Genomic DNA, 22,766 nt, shown 5'->3' on the forward strand with positions numbered 1-22,766 from the left:
GAGAGAGAGAGAGAGAGAGAGAGAGAGAGAGAGAGAGAGAGCGAGAGAGAGAGAGAGAGAGAGAGAGAGAGAGAGAGAGAGAACCTTTTATCATTTTTTCCTATTAACATTGTCTGACCAAGTTGTCCGACCATTCGTTTAGTTAAGTATCAGATTAATTATGATCTAATTGGAGTGGTTGTGATAGAGGTGATTGGGGTCCAAGCGCAACTCTGGCCTTTCTCAAATCAAATCAAGCTTTATTTGTCACATGCGCCGAATACAAAAAGTGTAGACCTTTACTCTCTACTGGTAAATATTTTTTTTTTTTTACATTTGAGTAATTTATCAGATGCTCTTATCCAGAGCAACTTACAGTAGTGAGTGCATACATTTTCATACTTTTTCATACTGGTCCCCCGTGGGGATCGAAGCCCCAACCCTGGCATTGCAAGCTGAGCCACACGGGACTCATAAATAACAGATTCTACAACACAGTGTTGTTTCCGTGTTTCTGTTGGCATGAAAACACAAAGGTCAGATGCAGGGTACGGTTCAATTTCATTTCAATTCCAGGCAATTCAGGAAGTACACTGAAATTCCAATTCTAATACTCAATGCTTCAATGGTAATAATTATAATTCTCAAATCTTCAATACTTTTCAATGAGGATCATGTTGAATAGAAATTGGAATTTGGTTTACTTTCTGAATCGAGTGGAATTTAAATGGAATTGACTCCAACCCTGGCCAAGTGGATTCATTGTGGGCTACAAAGGAACTTGAGGTTCCTATAAAATACAATCAGAAACAGACCAACTAATTTGACATAATCTTCTCCTCTGATTGTGTCTCAAATCTAATCAGGAAGTCCATCCAAGAATTCAATTAAATCAACTCTGGTCTGTTTTTGTTGTATTACCCTGTTTATATGCATATCCGATGATTCCAGGTGCATTTTTAACTATAATTACTATTTCATGAGGATAAGAGAAATATGAAATAATACATTAAAATTAACATGCAATTATTGAGATAATGTAGACTATTTTACACTCGTATCCGTATCCGGGTTGAACATGGAAAGCACTGGGTGTACAGTAACATGCTATACATGATGTCAGAGCTTAGGCTCTGCACTTCACAGTGCTATATGGGTTTTGACTGACAGACATTCTGAATTTTTTTGTTGTCTGAGTGAGTGAAATGCTGTAAATCAGGGGTCTTCAACCTTTTCTTGTCCAGGGACCCCCGCCCAGGCAAACCGGCGACTCAGGGATCCCCTCCCAGGCAAACCGGCGACACAGGGGATCCCCGCACAGGCAAACCGGCGACACAGGGGATCCCCGCACAGGCAAACCGGCGACACAGGGAACCCCTCCCAGGCAAACCGGCGACTCAGGGATCTCCTCCCAGGCAAACCGGCGACACAGGGATCCCCTCCCAGGAAAACCAGCGACACAGGGATCCCCTCCCAGGCAAACCGGCGACTCAGGGATCCCCTCCCAGGCAAACCGGCGACACAGGGATCCCCGCCCAGGCAAACCGGTGACTCAGGGATCCCCTCCCAGGCAAACCGGCGACTCAGGGATCCCCTCCCAGGAAAACCGGCGACACAGGGATCCCTGCCCAGGCAAACCGGCAACTCAGGGATCCCCTCCCAGGCAAACCTGCGACTCAGGAATCCCCTCCCAGGCAAACCGGCGACACAGGGATCCCTGCCCAGGCAAACTGGCGACACAGGGATCCCCTCCCAGGCAAACCAAAATTGAAGTGCTGTTTGCAAATGGCTATTCTTCAGATGACCCGGTGGTGCGAAGCATCACTGATAAAGAGCCACCAGTTATTTGGGAAGCAAGAATGATCACTGCTAGCTCTGGTCCAGGGAAGATGGATATACAGGTGATAGACTAGAATGCTATTTGGTCCTAAACACAGAGTACACAGTGGCAGAATACCTGACCACTGTGACTGACCCACACTTAAGGAAAGCTTTGACCATGTACAGACTCAGTGAGTATAGCCTTGCTATTGAGAAAGGCCGCCATAGGCAGACCTGGCTCTCAAGAGAAGACATGCTATGTGCACACTGCCCACAAAATGAGGTGGAAACTGAGCTGCACTTCCTAGCCTCCTGCCAAATGTATGACCATATTACATTGAATTTAATTGAGAGAGAGAGAGTGTGTGTGTGTGTGTGTGTGTGTGTGTGTGTGTGTGTGTGTGTGTGTGTGTGTGTGTGTGTGTGTGTGTGTGTGTGTGTGTGTGTGTGTGTGTGTGTGTGTGTGTGAGACTTGGCTTTCTCCGTGACCTTTCCCTATCCACCGCTGCTGGTTCCCATTAAATATAACAAAAGAGAATATTACCTCACAGAGAAGCCAGACATAATCTTGCCTCCATCTCTACAACCCCTCCATCCTCCCATCCCCAGATCCCCAGCTTTCTTTTGCCCTCTCACTCTCTCTCTAAGCTCCAACCAACTCCTTACTTTTCATCAGCACCATCATCACTTTAAATATGTCTCTCTTCTCCCTCTTCTCCTTCATTCTAGCATCAAACAGGAAGGAGTAGGGCTTTAAGTCTCTCTTCTCCTTCATTCTAGCATCAAACAGGAAGGAGTAGGGCTTTAAGTCTCTCTTCTTCACTTTAGCCTCCAACAGGAAGGAGTAGGGCTTTAAGTCTCTCTTCTTCACTTTAGCCTCCAACAGGAAGGAGTAGGGCTTTAAGTCTCTCTTCTTCACTTTAGCCTCCAACAGGAAGGAGTAGGGCTTTAATTCTCTCTTCTTCACTTTAGCCTCCAACGGGAAGAAGTAGGGCTTTAATTCTGATGGGCAGATGGGACGGTAGAGCGCAAAATTCAAATTACAGAAATATAAATATTTAACATTCATGAAAATACAAGTGTCATACATCAAAATAAAGCTTAACTTCTTGTTAATCCAGCTGCTGTGTCAGATTTCAAAAAGACTTTACGGCGAAAGCACACCATGCGATTATCTGAGGACAGCGCCCCGCATACAAAAGCATGAAAAACATTTTTCAACCAGGCAGGTGCGCCACGAAAGTCAGAAATAGCGATAAAATAAATGCCTTACCTTTGAAGATCTTCTTCTGTTGGCACTCCAAAAGGTCCCAGCTACATCACAAATGGTCATTTTGTTCGATAAAGTCCTTTATATCCCCAAAAACTCAGTTTAGCTGGTGCGCTTCATTCAATAATCCACCGGTTTCCCTCCTTCAAAACACATACAAAATGAATCCCAAATGTTGCCAATAAACTTCTCCAAACAAGTCAAACAACGTTTATAATCAAACCTCAGGTAGCCTAATACGTAAATAAACAATACAATTTAAGACGGAGAATCATTATTGTCTTTACCGGAGATAAACAACAAAGAACGCGCTCTCATCCACACGCCTGAAAACACTACAGAAAAACTACAAATTCTAGCTCATTTTTCCAAAAACAAGCCTGAAACTCTTTCTAAAGATTGTTGAGATCTAGTGGAAGCCCTAGGAACTGCAATCTGGGAGGTTTTCACCTCATAATAAAACATGACAGCAATTGGAAATAGTGGTAGGCTGAATTATTTATTTTTTGGTATGGTTTGTCCTCAGGGTTTCGCCTGCCATATCAGTTCTGTTATACTCACAGACATTATTTTAACAGTTTTAGAAACTTTAGAGTGTTTTCTATCCAAATATACCAATTATATGCATATAATTTTACTTTGGTCACGCTTTTCATCCAGACGTCAAAATACTGCCCCCTAGCCCAAAGAGGTTTTAAGTCTCTCTTCTCCTTCATTCTAGCATCCAACAGGACGGAGTAGGGCTTTAAGTCTCTCTTCTTCACTTTAGCCTCCAACACGGAGGATTAGGGCTTTGAGTCTCTCTTCTCCTTCACTTTAGCCTCCAACAGGTAGAAGTAGGGCTTTAAATCTCTCTTCTCCACAATAGCAAATATCCAACTGATTCGATTTGTAGCATTTATAAAGAGGCCAAGATCAAAATAGATATTGCATGACATATAGCTGAATGTGCTAGAAACTGTTCATCTTACATCTGGGCTTGCTGCTGACTGCATGTGAGCATATATGCCACAATGCATTAGATTCAAACTAGGGAATCGGGCCACATGAATAGAATGTGCTCGTGTTGAGAGCCAGAGAGATCCTCTCATATAGGCTGGTGTCCTCTTCTATCAATTCAATTCAAGGGCTTTGTTGTCATGGGAAACATATGTTCACATTTGTCAAAGCAAGTGAAATAGATAATAAACAAAAGTGAAATAAACTATAAAAAAATGAACAGTAAACATTACACTCACAAAAGTTCTAAAATAATAAAGACATTTCAAATGTCATATTATGTCTATATACAGTGTTGTAATGATGTGCAAATAGTTAAAGCACAAAAGGGAAAATAAATAAACATAAATATGAGTTATATTTAAAATGGTGTTTCTTTTTCCCCGGTTGCCCTTTTCTTGTGGCAACAGGTCATAAATATTACTGTTGTGATGGCACACTGTGGTATTTCACCCAGTAGATATGGGAGTTTATCAAAATTGAGTTTGTTTTTGATCTCTCTCTCTCACTCTCATTCTCCTGTGTTGGCTATGACACTGAAAAAGAAGACATTCATCTCACTCACACCTTTATTGTACTTATATCGTATATCTAAGACATGTCAAGGCAGGGTGAGGACTGGGTATATGTAGCTCAAACACATTGATCGGCTTCACTGCCATATCTGTTGCTTTTGTCAGTGCTGGTTATGTCATGGTAACCCGTATCTTCTTAGCAGCGGCTGGCTGTTGGGAAAGCGTTGTCAGTCTAACAGCATCCTATATCTTATACGAGTCGTGAGTTGTACTTGCATTATTAAAAAAGGTATCAACCCCGAACGCTCCCGAAATGACAACGGATCTAGCGTTGGTTGATGTAGAACGACCTGAGGTCCCCATGACATCACACGTTTACAGTAGAAACTGAAGCCCCTGAATTGTTTATGAGTTCCATTAGTGCCGGAAGAATATCCTGCGATAGCCATCGTCACACATGGCATGGACATTTTCTGTAAAAAAAGAACTTGGTGTCAGTACGACTCCCTGATAAAAATAAAGGCTGGTACACTACAATACCTTTCAATCCTTGTCTTACAGAGAGACTCCTTTAAGAACAGATAACAGTGCTTCTTATCAACAGCAAGACTTTCAGTAGTCGTCAGCTGGATGGGACCCTACGCATATTAAATCACAAACAGCTACAGCCTATCAGACAGAGGGGAGGGCCCTATGCATATTAAATCACAAACAGCTACAGCCTATCAGACAGAGGGGAGGACCCTACGCATATTAAATCACAAACAGCTACAGCCTATCAGACAGAGGGGAGGACCCTACGCATATTAAATCACAAACAGCTACAGCCTATCAGACAGAGGGGAGGACCCTACGCATATTAAATCACAAACAGCTACAGCCTATCAGACAGAGGGGAGGACCCTACGCATATTAAATCACAAACAGCTACAGCCTATCAGACAGAGGGGAGGACCCTACGCATATTACCCTCTCTAGGGCAGGTGGCACCAAATCGTCCCACCTACGTAACAGCCAGTTGAATCCTGTGGCGCGGTTTTCAAATACCTTAGAAATGCTATTACTTCAATTTCTCAAACATATGACTATTTTACAGCTATTTAAAGACAAGACTCTCGTTAATCTAACCACACTGTCCGATTTCAAAAAGGCTTTACAACGAAAGCAAAACATTAGATTATGTCAGCAGAGTACCCAGCCAGAAATAATCAGACACCCATTTTTCAAGCTAGCATATAATGTCACAAAAACCCAGAAGACAGCTAAATGCAGCACTAACCTTTGATGATTTTCATCAGATGACACACCTAGGACATTATGTTATACAATACATGCATGTTTTGTTCAATCAAGTTCATCTTTATATCAAAAAACAGCTTTTTACATTAGCATGTGACGTTCAGAACTAGCATACCCACCGCAAACTTCCAATGAATTTACTAACAATTTACTAAATTACTCACGATAAACGTTCACAAAAAGCATAACAATTATTTTAAGAATTATAGATACAGAACTCTTCTATGCACTCGATATGTCCGATTTTAAAATAGCTTTTCGGTGAAAGCACATTTTGCAATATTCTAAGTAGATAGCCTGGCATCACAGGGCTAGCTATTTAGACACCCAGCAAGTTTAGCCTTCACCAAACTCCGATTTACTATTAGAAAAGTTTGATTACCTTTCCTGTTCTTCGTCAGAATGCACTCCCAGGACTTCTACTTCAATAACAAATGTAGGTTTGGTCCAAAATAATCCATAGTTATGTTCCAACAGCGGCGTTTTGTTCGTGCGTTCAAGACACTATCCCAATGGTAAATAAGGGTCACGCGCACGGCGCATTTCGTGACAAAAGATTTCTAAATATTTCATTACCGTACTTCGAAGCATGTCAACCGCTGTTTAAAATCAATTTTTATGCCATTTTTCTCGTAAAAAAGCGATAATATTCAAACCGGGAATCTGCAATTAGGTAAACAGCCGAAAGAAAATACAGCACGGGGTCGACTCGGGCACGCGCCTAATTCCTTTGTCCTCTTATCGGCCACTTGGCAAAGGCGATAATGTATTTCAGCCTGGGGCTGCCTCGATATCGTTCAGCTTTTTCACGGGCTCTGAGAGCCTATGGAAGCCATAGGAAGTGTCACGTTACAGCTAAGATCCCCACTCTTCAATAAACAGAGACAAGAAGAACGACTCCTTGTCAGACAGGCCACTTCCTGCATGAAATCTTCTCAGGTTTTTGCCTGCCATATGAGTTCTGTTATACTCACAGACACCATTCAAACAGTTTTAGAAACTTTAGGGTGTTTTCTATCCAAAGCCAATAATTATATGCATATTCTAGTTACTGGGCAGGAGTAGTAACCAGATTAAATCGGGTACGTTTTTTATCCGGCCGTGTAAATACTGCCCCCTAGCCCTAACAGGTTAAATCACAAACAGCTACAGCCTATCAGACAGAGGGGAGGACCCTACGCATATTAAATCACAAACAGCTACAGCCTATCAGACAGAGGGGAGGACCCTACGCATATTAAATCACAAACACTTTGTGTGTGCATTTAGTGTGAGAGTGTCCAATTTACATATGACATGAGGGCTGAGGATGTCCTTCACATAAACCGTAGACGGTGATGGCAGTCCATCTATCGTCACGGTGATGGCAGTCCATCTATCGTCACGGTGATGGCAGTCCATCTAGCGTCACGGTGATGGCAGTCCATCTATCGTCACGGTGATGGCAGTCCATCTATCGTCACGGTGATGGCAGTCCATCTAGCGTCACGGTGATGGCAGTCCATCTATCGTCACGGTGATGGCAGTCCATCTAGCGTCACGGTGATGGCAGTCCATCTATCGTCACGGTGATGGCAGTCCATCTATCGTCACGGTGATGGCAGTCCATCTAGCGTCACGGTGATGGCAGTCCATCTAGCGTCACGGTGATGGCAGTCCATCTATCGTCACGGTGATGGCAGTCCATCTAGCGTCACGGTAACCATCACTGTATGACCTCACACAGAGGTAAATTGGTTCATGCTGGTTGCTGAGAGGTTATTTATTTCTGACAGGTTCCCTTGGCTTTTGCTATTGGTATATCTCATCCACATTCTCCACGGGGAGGCAGACCATGTAAAGTCAATGTCTTTCAATAAGCCACTGTGAGTTTATGTCACACACACACACACACACATACACTGTGACACACACACATACACACTGAAACACACACACTGACACACACACACAAACACACTAACACACACACACTGACACACACACACACACACACTGACACACACACACACACACACACACTGACACACACACACACAGACACACACACACGAACACTCTGACACACACACACAAACACACAGACACACACTGACACACACGCTGACACACACACTGACAAACACTGACACACACACACACACAGTGACACACACACACACACACAATGACACATACACACACACAAACACACACATACACAGTGACACAAAACTCTCAAAGTGACACACTCGAACACTCTGACACACACACTGACACACACACACACACACACACAGTGACACACACACTGACACACACTGACACACAATGTGATTCACACACACAGTGACACACACACTGACACACACTGACACACATGCACACACACGCACACAATGACACACACACACACAAACTCCCACACACACACTGACACACACAAACTCCCACACACACACTAACACACACACACACTAACACACACACCAACCAACTGACACACACACCCACTGACACACACACACTGATACACACACACGCACCCACTGACACACACTGACACACACACTGACACACACACACACACACTGACACACACACTCACACTGACACACACACACACACACACTCACACACACACTGACACATATACACACACAAACACACTGATACACAAACACACACAGTGACACACACACACACACACTCACACACACACTGACACATATACACACACAAACACACTGATACACAAACACACACACTGACACACACACACACATTGACACACATACGCTGACACAGACGCACACACACACACACACACACACTCACTGACACACACACACTCTGCACTAAGAGGCTACTTTAAAAGTTGGATTGAAAATGCTGTGGCTTTAGGCCAGTTTTGAGTCTAATGTAAACCAATTGACGAATTACTATAAATAACACATTCAGGACACCGAGAGCTCTCCCCAATTCTCATGAGGCTTTGGCAAATCTCTTGTTTGTCTGCTCTCAATGTAATTATTTTAGTAATTGTTTTAGCATCTACCCGAGGCACCCTGCCAAATTAATTAGAATGTGGGAAATGGAATTAGCCCAAAATGCTAATTCAAATCAATACTTATAAACAGATGGACTGGCATGTTCCGTATCCTCGATATTCAAATCCTGCTGCAGTGCTCCTCGTAATGTTCACGCTCTCTTTCTGAGAGACAAAAATCAAATCCTTATTGTTTGAGAGGGTCGTGAAAGTACAGCACCGTGGCAATAGGGATGTGACCTCAGAGGTGACATTGCACTGCTTGTTCCGAATCCATTCCCTCTTGCTTGTAAGTTCCTGACCTGGTACCCTCCATTGATAGACACTGCTAGCCCTTTCCAGGGCCAAACAGCCAGCCAGTGAGAGAGAGAGAGGAAGAACCATGAAGGTAGTGAACACCATGCAGGGGCTGAGTAAATGAAGGCAGAGCAGAGCTGTTCAAACAGGGGACCAGTCTTTTCATCTTTTATCATATCTACAGATGTACTATCATAATTTGATCACTTTCTTTTGCTGCAGGAAAATAATCCTGCAGCAAAAGGACATTTGAATTATGAGATGGACTATAATTAATGGATTTTTGTAGAAATGTATACATTTTTTGTTGAGATAAATCAAGTCTGAAATTTTAAAAGGGAAAATTGATTACACTACAATTTGCATTCCTGCTGCGTAGGAAAAATGTATGCGATAGCAGAGTGATCAAATTATGATATTACATCTGTACTGAAAACTGCAGAAACCTTACAACAAAGTTACATTACAAAAGTGCTGTGGTACTCAAATGTGGTTTTTATGATACATGTGAAATGTAGACACCAGCACTTGTTGTTTTCCGCTGGATGTTATTTCTTTACGAAGCTGCTTGATTTCACACACATCACTATACATATACTGTATAACCCAATAGATCCTTCGGGAAGGGAAGCAGAGAAGGGCGCGACACTGAACTATGTTTCTGCACGTGTATGTGTGTGTGTTGTGTGTGTTGTGTGTGTGTGTGTGTTGTGTGTGTTGTGTGTGTGTGTGTCGTGTGTGTGTGTGCGTGCGTGCGTGCGTGTCGTATGTGTGTGTGTGTGTGTGTGTGTGTATGTATGTGTGTGTGTTGTGTGTGTGTGTGTGTGTGTGTGTGTGTGTGTGTCGTGTGTGTGTGTGCGTGCGTGCGTGTGTGTGTATGTATGTGTGTGTGTTGTGTGTGTGTGTGTGTGTGTGTGTGTGTCGTGTGTGTGTGTGTGTGCGTGCGTGCGTGCGTGTCGTGTGTGTGTGTGTGTGTGTGTGTGTGTGTTGTGTGTGTGTGTGTGTGTGTGTCGTGTGTGTGTGTGCATGCGTGCGTGCGTGCGTGCGTGTCGTGTGTGTGTGTGTGTGTGTGTGTGTGTGTGTGTGTGTGTGTGTGTGTGTGTGTGTCGTGTGTGTGTGTGTGTGTGTGTGTGTGTGTGTGTGTGTGTGTGTGTGTGTGTGTGTGTGTGTGTGTGTGTGTGTGTGTGTGTGCGTGTGCGTGTGCATGTGCATGTGTGTGTGTGTGGTTTTGAACTCCTTTACCTCGTGTGTATTTTGTATTGAGTATATTGCTTCCCAATGTCTGCCTCCACCCCCAGAAAGGACGAGGGCATACAAGCAAAGTTGCCCAAAGTTGATTTGATTTGCCCTTCTCAGTGACAAACGATACCATCTACATGATAGATAACCCCCAGTGCCTGTCAAGCTCAGGAACATGACCGAGCTCCATAGCGAAGGGCCAACACACCGTGAATTATAGGCATCTAATTCACACACACACCTGCCCTCTGCGCTGCGCACCTGCCTTGCCTGAACACCTGCAGTGCCTTATCAGGCGACTTACCAGGGATTCAGGTCCTCCTCCTGTACGCCCCTCCCCCCCCATTTGTCACACTTCAGCTGGAAACACCGCCCCTGTATGAGCGAGAGGAGCATTCTGGGAGCAGGTGAACTACAGTAGCCTGAGGGAACATAATACACCGTAGATACTGTTAAAGTGGAAGGAGACCACAATGTCTTTTCACAGGCCTTTTGCAGGTGTCAACCTTGTATCTACAAAGACGTTTCTCAGAAACATGATTTATTTTTTACAGAGAAAGGATGGCAGTGGGGAAAGATAGAGGTTGTGTCAAAGGGCAGTAGGCCGGATTTGAACCTACGTCGACACCTGTACATGTATGCCAGAGGCTGAGGTGTTACCGCTAGACCAGTCAGGCCCTAAAAGAGAATTCAACACATTACGCCAGTTGTGTGATTTCATCAAATCAAATCAAAGTTTATTTGTCACGTGCGCTGAATACAACAGGTATTCTGTTTGTAGACCTTTGTAGACCTTACAGTGAAATGCTGAATACAGACTCTAACCAATAGTGCAAAAAATGTATTTGGTGAGCAATAGGTAAGTAAAGAAATAAAACAACAGTAAAAAGACAGGCTATGATGATCTACTGTGATACCGGGGGAAATGGCTATCTCATTGTGATTAGTTTGTCTTCTCATTGCTGCTGACTGAAGTTGGAATAAATAACGGAAACAAAGACACTCAACTGGAATTGCGTGCTCTGACTGAATTTGGTTCCCATGGTGAATATCTGTTGTTTGTGTGTTCGGTTTGTGTTCTGTTCGGTGTGTGGTTGGGGTGTGTTCGGTGTGTGTTTAGAGTGTGCTGTTGTGTATGCGTGTTCGGGGGGTGTTCAGGGTTGTGTGTGTGTGTGTGTGTGTGTGTGTGTGTGTGTGTGTGTGTGTGTGTGTGTGTGTGTGTGTGTGTGTATGCTCCATGCGCGTTTGAGCATTTCCATTCTGCTTGAGAGGTTACCTTCGCTCCTATCATAACAGCTTCCATCACTGGACACTGAACATTGCTCTAATTGCTAAATGTTAATAGAACACATGCAAGGAACTGCTGTGTTTTTCATCCTTACTTATACACCCTGTGAAGTGATACTGTGTGAGGGCAATTTGTGACTGTTGTTGTTTTCGTAATCAGTGGCTGTGGGGGAGTGGTTTCTCCTCCTAGGCAATCAGACCATGATACTTTTGCCTATGAAGCAACAAGATGAACTGTCCCTCCCTAATTTCAGGCTATGCTCAAACCCTACACCCCAACCTGAGCACTCCGTTCTGCCACCTCTGGTCTCCTGGCCCTGCCACCCCTATGGGAGGACAGCTCCTACTCAACGCAGTCCAAGGCACCCCAATGGTGAACAGCAGAGTCCCTGCCCATCTTCTGAAAACATCTAAAACCCTACCTCTACTTTTGGTATATTTTTTTTTTTTACCGCTTACTAAATCAAATCAAATCAAAATGTATTTGTCACATGCGCCAAATACAACAAGTGTAGACTTTACCGTGAAATGCTTACATACAAGCCCTTAACCAACAGTGCAGTTCAAGAAGAAGAAAATATTTACCAAGTAGACTAAAACAAAAAGTAATAATAAAAGTAACACAATAAGAATAACAATAACGAGGCTATATACAGGGGACACCGGTACCGAGTCAGTGTGCGGGAGTATAGGTTAGTTGAGGTAATCTGTACATGTAGGTGGGGGCGAAGTGACAATGCAAAGGTAACAAACAAACAGTGAGTGTATTAAAGGGTGGGGGGGTGTCAATGTAAATTGTCCGGTGGCGTTTTTATGAATTGTTCAGCAGTCTTATGGCTTGGGGGTAGAAGCTGTTGAGGAGCCTTTTGGCGCCCCGGTACCGCTTGCCGTGCGGTAGCAGAGAAAACTCTGACATCGCCTGTTATATAAGTCCTGGATGGCAGGAAGCTTGGCCCCAGTGATGTATTGGGCAGTTCGCACTACCCTCTGTAGGGCCTTATGGTCAGATGCCGAGCAGTTGCCATACCAGGCGGTGATGCAACCGGTCAGGATGCTCTCGATGGTGCAGCTGTAGAACCTGTTGAGGATCTGGGGACCCATGCCAAATCTTTTCAGTCTCCTGAGGGGGTTTTGTTGTCCCCTCTTCCCGACTGTTTTGGTATGTTTGGACCATGATAGTTCGTTGGTGATGTGGACACCAAGGAACTTGAAACTCTCGACCCGCTCCACTACATTCCTGTCGATGTTAATGGGGGCCTGTTTGGCACGCATTTTCCTGTAGTCCACAATCAGCCCTTTAGTCTTGCTCACATTGAGGGAGAGGTCGTTGTCCTTGCACCACACTGCCAGGTCTCTGACCTCCTCCCTATAGGCCGTCTCATCGTTGTCGGTGATCAGGCCTACCACTGTTGTGTCGTTAGCAAACTTAATGATGGTGTTGGAGTCGTGTTTGGCCACGCAGTCGTGGGTGAACAGGGAGTACAGAAGGGGACTAAGTACACACCCCTGAGGGGCCCCAGTGTTAAGGATCAGCGTGGCAGACGTTTTGTTGCCTACTCTTACCACCTGGGGGCGGCCCGTCAGGAAGTCCAGGATACAGTTGCAGAGGGAGGTGTTTAGTCCCAGAGTCCTTAGCTTAGTGATGAGCTTCGTGGGCACATTGGTGTTGAACGCTGAGCTGTAGTCAATGAACAGCATTCTCACATAGGTGTTAGTTTTGTCCTGGTGAGAAAGGACAGTGTGGAGTGCGTCTTACGAGAGGTAGCGTCTCTGTTCTGCCGGTTCATGGAAAATTCTGCTAGCTCTATGTTGTCCATATCTTCGTTCAGCCACGTCTCGGTGAAACATAAGATGTTACAGTTTTTAATGTCCCATTGGTAGGATAATCTTAATCGTAAGTCATCCATTTTATTGTCCAATGATTGCACGTTAGCGAGAAGAATGGAAGGCAGTGCTCGCCTCCAGATTTTCCCAAGGATTCCCGATCTGCGTCTCCTTTTCCGGTGTCTTTTCTTCACGCGAAAGGTGTGGATCTGGGCCTGTTACAGTGAAAGCAGGATATACTTGTCACGGTTGTCGTCGAAAGAGGACCAAAACGCAGCAGGTACGTGTATGCTCATTTTGATGATTTATTAACTTCAAAAAATGACTACAAAAATAACAAACACGAGAAACGAACGAACGACAACAAACAGTCTGGCAAAGCCTAAGCTCAACACAGAACAATCACCCACAAAATCCAAACAAACACACCCTACTATATGGGACTCTCAATCAAAGGCAGATAGACAACACCTGCCTTCAACTGAGAGTCCCAACCCCAATTAACCTAACATAGAAACACATTCACCAGACTACACATAGAAATACATAAACAGACTATAAACCAAAACCCCCGGAAATACTACATCAAACCCCGGAAATACTACATCAAACCCCCTTTAAACAAACACATCACCCTGAACCACATAAAACAAATACCCTCTGCCACGCCCTGACCAAACTACAAAACAATTAACCTTATATACTGGCCAGGACGTGACAGTACTTCTCGTTGGACTCGTCGGACTCGTTAAAGGAAACAGTTTCTTCCAGTCCGCGGTGAGTCATCGCTTTTCTGATGTCCAGAAGTTATTTTCGGTCACAAGAGACAGTAGCAGCAACATTATGTACACAATAAGTTAAAAAATAAGTTACACAAAATGCAAAAAAAATAACAAAATTGCACAATTGGTTGGGAGAATGTAAAACGTCAGCCATGTTCTATGGCGCCATCTAGCTCTGACTTTGCTGACAGCTGCTTTACTGAGGATAAATGTGCTTATTATGAATGTGAAATGTGGTTGTCCCACCAAGCTATCTTATGATGAATGCACTAACTTTAAGTCCCTCAAATGTAAGGTTTTGGGGAACTTTCATCTTATCCTTCCCTGCCCGATTCCAATCCTTCTCTCTCTCTCTCTCTCTCTCTCTCTCTCTCTCTCTCTCTCTCTCTCTCTCTCGCTATCATATTGATCCAACTACCAGATCAGAAAGGCTAACCCCTCCCCCCCTCTCCCCCGCCAGGTGCTGTCGCTGGGTGCCGACGTCCTCCCAGAGTACAAGCTCCAGGCACCTCGTATCCACAAGTGGACCGTCCTCCACTACAGCCCCTTCAAGGCGGTGTGGGACTGGCTCATCCTGCTGCTGGTCATCTACACGGCCATCTTGACCCCTTACTCCGCCGCCTTCCTCCTCCACGACCAGGAGGAGGCAGCCATGTTGAACTGTGGCTACTCGTGCTCGCCGCTCAATGTGGTTGACCTCATCGTGGACATTATGTTCATCGTGGACATCGTCATCAACTTCAGGACGACATACGTCAACACTAACGACGAAGTGGTCAGCGCCCCGCTGAGGATAGCGATCCACTACTTCAAGGGCTGGTTCCTTATCGACATGGTGGCAGCCATCCCCTTTGACCTGCTCATCTACCGCAGCGGAGAGGAGGTGAGGAATTGGGGGTCGGGGAAGTGCATTGTGGGTAATGGAGTTTTGTGAGGACAACCTGTGTTGGAATGCATCTTAAGTTATGGGGATTGTCAGATATGAATCATGGTTTTAAAGGTTTGATTTCATATTTAAGGGTGGTTAGATATATTAACCTGTAGATAACCACAAATAATGAAAGCTATTTGCAATGAGCTTTTGGGACCTCCAAAATAAAATCTCCCTTCGATTACTCCATTATTAATGGACCTCCAATGAACTACAAGTCAGGGATATCCCCACAAAGGCTCCGGCGCAGAAAAACAACTGTGAAAGTTTGTACTGTCAACCTTCTTGCCAATGTTTAATTAATTAAACCTCAAGTGGCCAGTGAGCCAAGGAAGTGGACATTCTCCGCAGTAGAGGACTATCATTTATTGTGAAGTGAGGAACTAGGCTTTCTGCCAAGCAGGGAAGTAATCGGGTCCTTGTTTATTTGCTGTATAGACGTGGTGGGGGCTCCTCAAGACAAATATAATGGGTGGGAATAAACAGAACCAACCGACAGCACAGCAAATCATGGGGAGGATTCATGGGAAGAACTCCGCTAGTACAGACCAGGGTCTCAGTGCTGCTGAGGGGATCGGGTACAAGTGTAGGGCAGAGGATGGTTCACAGCACATTTTGTAAATTTCACTAATGTAATTTATCCTAAATGGACAATAGAGCTATTTTACCTTAGAACTGACCTCCAAAACCAGGGCTATCCAATCTTATCTGCAGAAGGCCCGTGTGGGTCCAGGATTTTGGTCCAGCCAAGCAGTCAGACATCTGATTCAACCAATCAACTAATAATAGTCTTCAATCAAGACTTTAATGAGTTGAATGAGCTTTGTTACGGCTTGTATGGAGCAGAACTCTGCAACACAGGACCTCCCAAAGTAAGATTGGACACTAAACAAACTGTTTCTCCTCTCTCTTGCCAGACGACCACTCTGATTGGCCTGCTGAAGACGGCCCGCCTCCTCCGGCTAGTGCGCGTGGCGAGGAAACTGGACCGCTACTCGGAGTATGGCGCCGCCGTCCTCTTCCTGCTCATGTGCACGTTCGCCCTCATCGCCCACTGGCTGGCGTGCATCTGGTACGCCATCGGCAGCGTGGAGCGTAACGGCAGCATCGGCTGGCTCCACACACTGGGCGAGTCATTGGGGAAACACTACAACGACACGGTGCGGGGCTCAGGCCCCTCCATAAAGGACAAGTACGTCACAGCCCTCTATTTCACCTTCTCCAGTCTGACCAGCGTGGGCTTCGGCAACGTCTCCCCCAACACCAACTCTGAGAAGATCTTCTCCATCTGTGTCATGCTCATAGGATGTAAGTACCAAGGAGTGTCTGTATGTGCTGGAGGGTAAACTATAAGGGATGTAGAAATTCATGCTACTGTGATTTAATTGGTTAGCAATATGGTGGTGCCGCATCTGCTCGTATTTACTTGGTTACTTGTTTTGTTGCAGTGTTTGCTGTCTTGGTAGCTGCTAACAGTTTGAATGAGAATGTGTGATAAAACTGGTTCAGTGTTAGGTTTTGGATAAGAGTTAAGGAACGTAAGGATCATTGTAAGGTGTTATGTCTGTTTTAATATGCCTCACCAAGAAGACGATCCCACTCAGTTCTGCAGTCAGTAGTGGTCACATTTCAACATGGAGGATGATTATTACAGTGCCTTCGGAAGGTATACAGACACATTTACTTTTTTCAAATTTTGTTACGTTACAGCTTTATTCTAAAATGTATTCAATTAGTTTTTTTCCTCATTAATCTACACACCATACCCCATAATGACATCACAATACCCCATAATGACATCACAATACCCCATAATGACAAAGCAAAAACAGGTTTTTAGAATTTGTTTCTAATTTATTCAAAATTAAAAAACGGAAATATAACATTTACATAAGTATTCAGACCCTTTACTCAGTACTTTGTTGAAGCACCTTTGGCAGCGATTACAGCCTCGAGTCTTCTTGGGTATGATGCTACAAGCTTGGCACACCTGTATTTGGGGAGTTTCTCCCATTCTTCTCTGCAGATCCTTTCATTCTCTGTCCGGTTAGATGGAGAGCGTCGCTGCACAGCTATTTTCAGGTCTCTCCAGAGATGTTCGATCGGGTTCAAGTCTGGGCTCTGGCTGGGCCACTCAAGAACATTCAGAGACTTGTCCCGGAGCCACTCCTGCGTTGTCTTGGCTGTGTGCTTAGGGTCGTTATCCTGTTGGAAGAGGAACCTTCGCCCCAGTCGGAGGTTCTGAGCACTGCTCTGGAGCAGGTCTTCATCAAGGATCTCTCAATACTTTGCTCCGTTCATTTTTCCCACGATCCTGACTAGTCTCCCAGTCCCTGCCGCTGAAAAACCTCCCCACAGCATGATGCTGCCACCACAATACTGTCAGGTGCCTTTTACTGAGGAGTGGCTTCCGTCTGGCCACTCTACCATAAAGGCCTGATTGGTGGAGTGCTGCAGAGATGGTTGTCCTTCTGGAAGGTTCTCCCATCTCCACAGAGGAACTCTGGAGCTCTGTCAGAGTGACCATCGGGTTCTTGGTCACCTCCCTGACCAGGAGTACTCCAGGGGTATTTCAGGTGTACTCCAGGGGTACTCCAGGGGTATTCCAGGGGTACTTCAAGGGTATTTCAGGGGTACTCCAGGGGTACTCCAGGGATACTTCAAGGGTATTTCAGGGGTACTCCAGGGGTACTCCAGAGGTATTTCAGGGGTACTTCAAGGGTACTTCAGGGGTACTCCAGGGGTACTCCAGGGGTACTCCAAGGGGTATTTCAGGGGTACTCCAGGGGTACTTCAGGGGTACTTCAGCGGTACTCCAGGGCTACTTCAGGGGTACTCCAGGCAGAGCAACATTCAGCTGGTGGCACAGTAAGAGAGAAAGGAACCACTGATATAATTGGGGAGAACAGGTTTGTGACTGGAGCGGAATTAGTGGAATGGTATCAATTACATCACACACATGGTTTGATGCCATTCCATTTGCTCCATTTCAGCCATTACTATGAGCCGTCCTCCTCTGCTCTAGAGCCTGTTTACAACCACTAACTGGTCTGAGATACTATAACGTTTGTTCCCATGGTGCAGTAGAGAGCAGTTGTATTCTGCTGCTCCTGAATTTTGTTCACAATAATAATTTATTCTCCTCTCTCTCCTCCCTACAGCTCTGATGTACGCCAGTATCTTTGGTAACGTGTCGGCCATCATCCAGAGGTTGTACTCGGGTACGGCCAGGTATCACACCCAGATGCTACGGGTCCGAGAGTTTATCCGCTTCCACCAGATTCCCAACCCACTGAGGCAGCGGCTGGAGGAGTACTTCCAACACGCCTGGTCCTACACTAACGGCATTGATATGACCGCTGTGAGTCACACACACACACACACACACACACACACACACACACACACACACACACACACACACACACACACACATACACACTCAAACACACACACACACACACAGACACTCAAACACACACACACACGCATACATACACACTCAAACACATACACACACACACAATAGTACATACACATTAAAAAAACACACAGCACATTGACATCCAAACAGTGCATAGACGTAAACACATGCATGAACGATATGAGTAATACACACACACACGTGCATGAAGGTACACAAACATTATATTTTCAGCACAGTCTTTTATAGACATTTAATAGTTGATCTAAGAGAGTCTGGCCTCTCCCTCTCATTCCCTCTCTCTCTCTTTCCCTCTCTCTCTCTCTTTCTCTCTCTCATTCCCTCTCTCTCTCATTCCCTCTCTCTCTTTCCCTCTCTCTCTCTCTTTCTCTCTCTCATTCCCTCTCTCTCTCTTTCCCTCTCTCATTCCCTCTCTCTTTCTCTCTCTCTTTCTCTCTCTCATTCCCTCTCTCTCTTTCCCTCTCTCTCTCTCTTTCTCTCTCTCTCTTTCTCTTTCTCATTCCCTCTCTCTCTCTCTCTCTCTCTCTCTCTCTCTCTCTCTCTCTCTCTCTCTCTCTCTCGCTCTAAGACTGAGCCTAGACTCTCTCCAACATGCTTTAAGTGCCAACTGTAATAAAAATATTATGGAAGTGAATCTTTTGGGAACCAAATTTCCCAACATGAAATTGCAATATTCTGTCTGAATTCCTGTGTATTTGACTTAATAAATAATCTACAAGATACAGTGGAAACAATCAAGTTGCTTGTTTGCTCAACTTCCGCATTATGCTGTGTTGAGAGTCCACTGAAGCGTGTTGGATTAGCCCATAGTGTTGTGTCCAGGCCCCATAGTGTTGAGAGTCCACTGAAGCGTGTTGGATTAGCCCATAGTGTTGTGTCCAGGCCCCATAGTGTTGAGAGTCCACTGAAGCGTGTTGGATTAGCCCATAGTGTTGTGTCCAGGCCCCATAGTGTTGAGAGTCCACTGAAGCGTGTTGGATTAGCCCATAGTGTTGTGTCCAGGCCCCATAGTGTTGTGAGTCCACTGAAGCGTGTTGGATTAGCCCATAGTGTTGTGTCCAGGCCCCATAGTGTTGAGAGTCCACTGAAGCGTGTTGGATTAGCCCATAGTGTTGTGTCCAGGCCCCATAGTGTTGAGAGTCCACTGAAGCGTGTTGGATTAGCCCATAGTGTTGTGTCCAGGCCCCATAGTGTTGAGAGTCCACTGAAGCGTGTTGGATTAGCCCATAGTGTTGTGTCCAGGCCCCATAGTGTTGAGAGTCCACTGAAGCGTGTTGGATTAGCCCATAGTGTTGTGTCCAGGCCCCATAGTGTTGAGAGTCCACTGAAGCGTGTTGGATTAGCCCATAGTGTTGTGTCCAGGCCCCATAGTGTTACGAGTCCACTGAAGCGTGTTGGATTAGCCCATAGTGTTGTGTCCAGGCCCCATAGTGTTGAGAGTCCACTGAAGCGTGTTGGATTAGCCCATAGTGTTGTGAGTCCACTGAAGCGTGTTGGATTAGCCCATAGTGTTGTGAGTCCACTGAAGCGTGTTGGATAAGCCCATAGTGTTGTGAGTCCACTGAAGCGTGTTGGATTAGCCCATAGTGTTGAGAGTCCACTGAAGCGTGTTGGATTAGCCCATAGTGTTGTGAGTCCACTGAAGCGTGTTGGATTAGCCCATAGTGTTGAGAGTCCACTGAAGCGTGTTGGATTAGCCCATAGTGTTGAGAGTCCACTGAAGCGTGTTGGATTAGCCCATAGTGTTGAGAGTCCACTGAAGCGTGTTGGATTAGCCCATAGTGTTGAGAGTCCACTGAAGCGTGTTGGATTAGCCCATAGTGTTGAGAGTCCACTGAAGCGTGTTGGATTAGCCCATAGTGTTGTGTCCAGGCCCCATAGTGTTGAGAGTCCACTGAAGCGTGTTGGATTAGCCCATAGTGTTGTGAGTCCACTGAAGCGTGTTGGATTAGCCCATAGTGTTGTGAGTCCACTGAAGCGTGTTGGATTAGCCCATAGTGTTGTGAGTCCACTGAAGCGTGTTGGATTAGCCCATAGTGTTGAGAGTCCACTGAAGCGTGTTGGATTAGCCCATAGTGTTGTGAGTCCACTGAAGCGTGTTGGATTAGCCCATAGTGTTGAGAGTCCACTGAAGCGTGTTGGATTAGCCCATAGTGTTGAGAGTCCACTGAAGCGTGTTGGATTAGCCCATAGTGTTGAGAGTCCACTGAAGCGTGTTGGATTAGCCCATAGTGTTGAGAGTCCACTGAAGCGTGTTGGATTAGCCCATAGTGTTGTGTCCAGGCCCCATAGTGTTGAGAGTCCACTGAAGCGTGTTGGATTAGCCCATAGTGTTGTGAGTCCACTGAAGCGTGTTGGATTAGCCCATAGTGTTGAGAGTCCACTGAAGCGTGTTGGATTAGCCCATAGTGTTGAGAGTCCACTGAAGCGTGTTGGATTAGCCCATAGTGTTGAGAGTCCACTGAAGCGTGTTGGATTAGCCCATAGTGTTGAGAGTCCACTGAAGCGTGTTGGATTAGCCCATAGTGTTGAGAGTCCACTGAAGCGTGTTGGATTAGCCCATAGTGTTGAGAGTCCACTGAAGCGTGTTGGATTAGCCCATAGTGTTGTGTCCAGGCCCCATAGTGTTGAGAGTCCACTGAAGCGTGTTGGATTAGCCCATAGTGTTGTGTCCAGGCCCCATAGTGTTGAGAGTCCACTGAAGCGTGTTGGATTAGCCCATAGTGTTGTGTCCAGGCCCCATAGTGTTGAGAGTCCACTGAAGCGTGTTGGATTAGCCCATAGTGTTGTGTCCAGGCCCCATAGTGTTGAGAGTCCACTGAAGCGTGTTGGATTAGCCCATAGTGTTGTGTCCAGGCCCCATAGTGTTGAGAGTCCACTGAAGCGTGTTGGATTAGCCCATAGTGTTGTGTCCAGGCCCCATAGTGTTGAGAGTCCACTGAAGCGTGTTGGATTAGCCCATAGTGTTGTGAGTCCACTGAAGCGTGGTGGATTAGCCCATAGTGTTGTGAGTCCACTGAAGCGTGTTGGATTAGCCCATAGTGTTGAGAGTCCACTGAAGCGTGTTGGATTAGCCCATAGTGTTGTGAGTCCACTGAAGCGTGTTGGATTAGCCCATAGTGTTGAGAGTCCACTGAAGCGTGTTGGATTAGCCCATAGTGTTGAGAGTCCACTGAAGCGTGTTGGATTAGCCCATAGTGTTGAGAGTCCACTGAAGCGTGTTGGATTAGCCCATAGTGTTGAGAGTCCACTGAAGCGTGTTGGATTAGCCCATAGTGTTGAGAGTCCACTGAAGCGTGTTGGATTAGCCCATAGTGTTGAGAGTCCACTGAAGCGTGTTGGATTAGCCCATAGTGTTGTGTCCAGGCCCCATAGTGTTGAGAGTCCACTGAAGCGTGTTGGATTAGCCCATAGTGTTGTGTCCAGGCCCCATAGTGTTGAGAGTCCACTGAAGCGTGTTGGATTAGCCCATAGTGTTGTGTCCAGGCCCCATAGTGTTGAGAGTCCACTGAAGCGTGTTGGATTAGCCCATAGTGTTGTGTCCAGGCCCCATAGTGTTGAGAGTCCACTGAAGCGTGTTGGATTAGCCCATAGTGTTGTGTCCAGGCCCCATAGTGTTGAGAGTCCACTGAAGCGTGTTGGATTAGCCCATAGTGTTGTGTCCAGGCCCCATAGTGTTGAGAGTCCACTGAAGCATGTTGGATTAGCCCATAGTGTTGTGTCCAGGCCCCATAGTGTTACGAGTCCACTGAAGCGTGTTGGATTAGCCCATAGTGTTGTGTCCAGGCCCCATAGTGTTGAGAGTCCACTGAAGCGTGTTGGATTAGCCCATAGTGTTGTGTCCAGGCCCCATAGTGTTGAGAGTCCACTGAAGCGTGTTGGATTAGCCCATAGTGTTGAGAGTCCACTGAAGCGTGTTGGATTAGCCCATAGTGTTGAGAGTCCACTGAAGCGTGTTGGATTAGCCCATAGTGTTGAGAGTCCACTGAAGCGTGTTGGATTAGCCCATAGTGTTGTGTCCAGGCCCCATAGTGTTGAGTCCACTGAAGC

At 45.7% G+C, this 22,766-nt stretch overlaps 1 protein-coding gene across 1 annotated transcript in view; it reads left to right on the forward strand.

Annotated features, from left to right (window-relative positions):
- LOC115148677 (potassium voltage-gated channel subfamily H member 2-like) overlaps nucleotides 1-22,766 on the forward strand; it is a 259,906-nt gene that overhangs the window by 226,993 nt on the left and 10,147 nt on the right. Inside the window, exons 6-8 of the mRNA XM_029690778.1 lie at nucleotides 14,801-15,224; nucleotides 16,178-16,579; nucleotides 18,433-18,632. Coding sequence (XP_029546638.1) covers nucleotides 14,801-15,224; nucleotides 16,178-16,579; nucleotides 18,433-18,632 — 1,026 coding nt within the window. The remainder of the gene's footprint in view (nucleotides 1-14,800; nucleotides 15,225-16,177; nucleotides 16,580-18,432; nucleotides 18,633-22,766) is intronic.

This window comes from Salmo trutta, chromosome 2, assembly GCF_901001165.1.
Source record: "Salmo trutta chromosome 2, fSalTru1.1, whole genome shotgun sequence".
NCBI lineage: Eukaryota > Metazoa > Chordata > Actinopteri > Salmoniformes > Salmonidae > Salmo > Salmo trutta.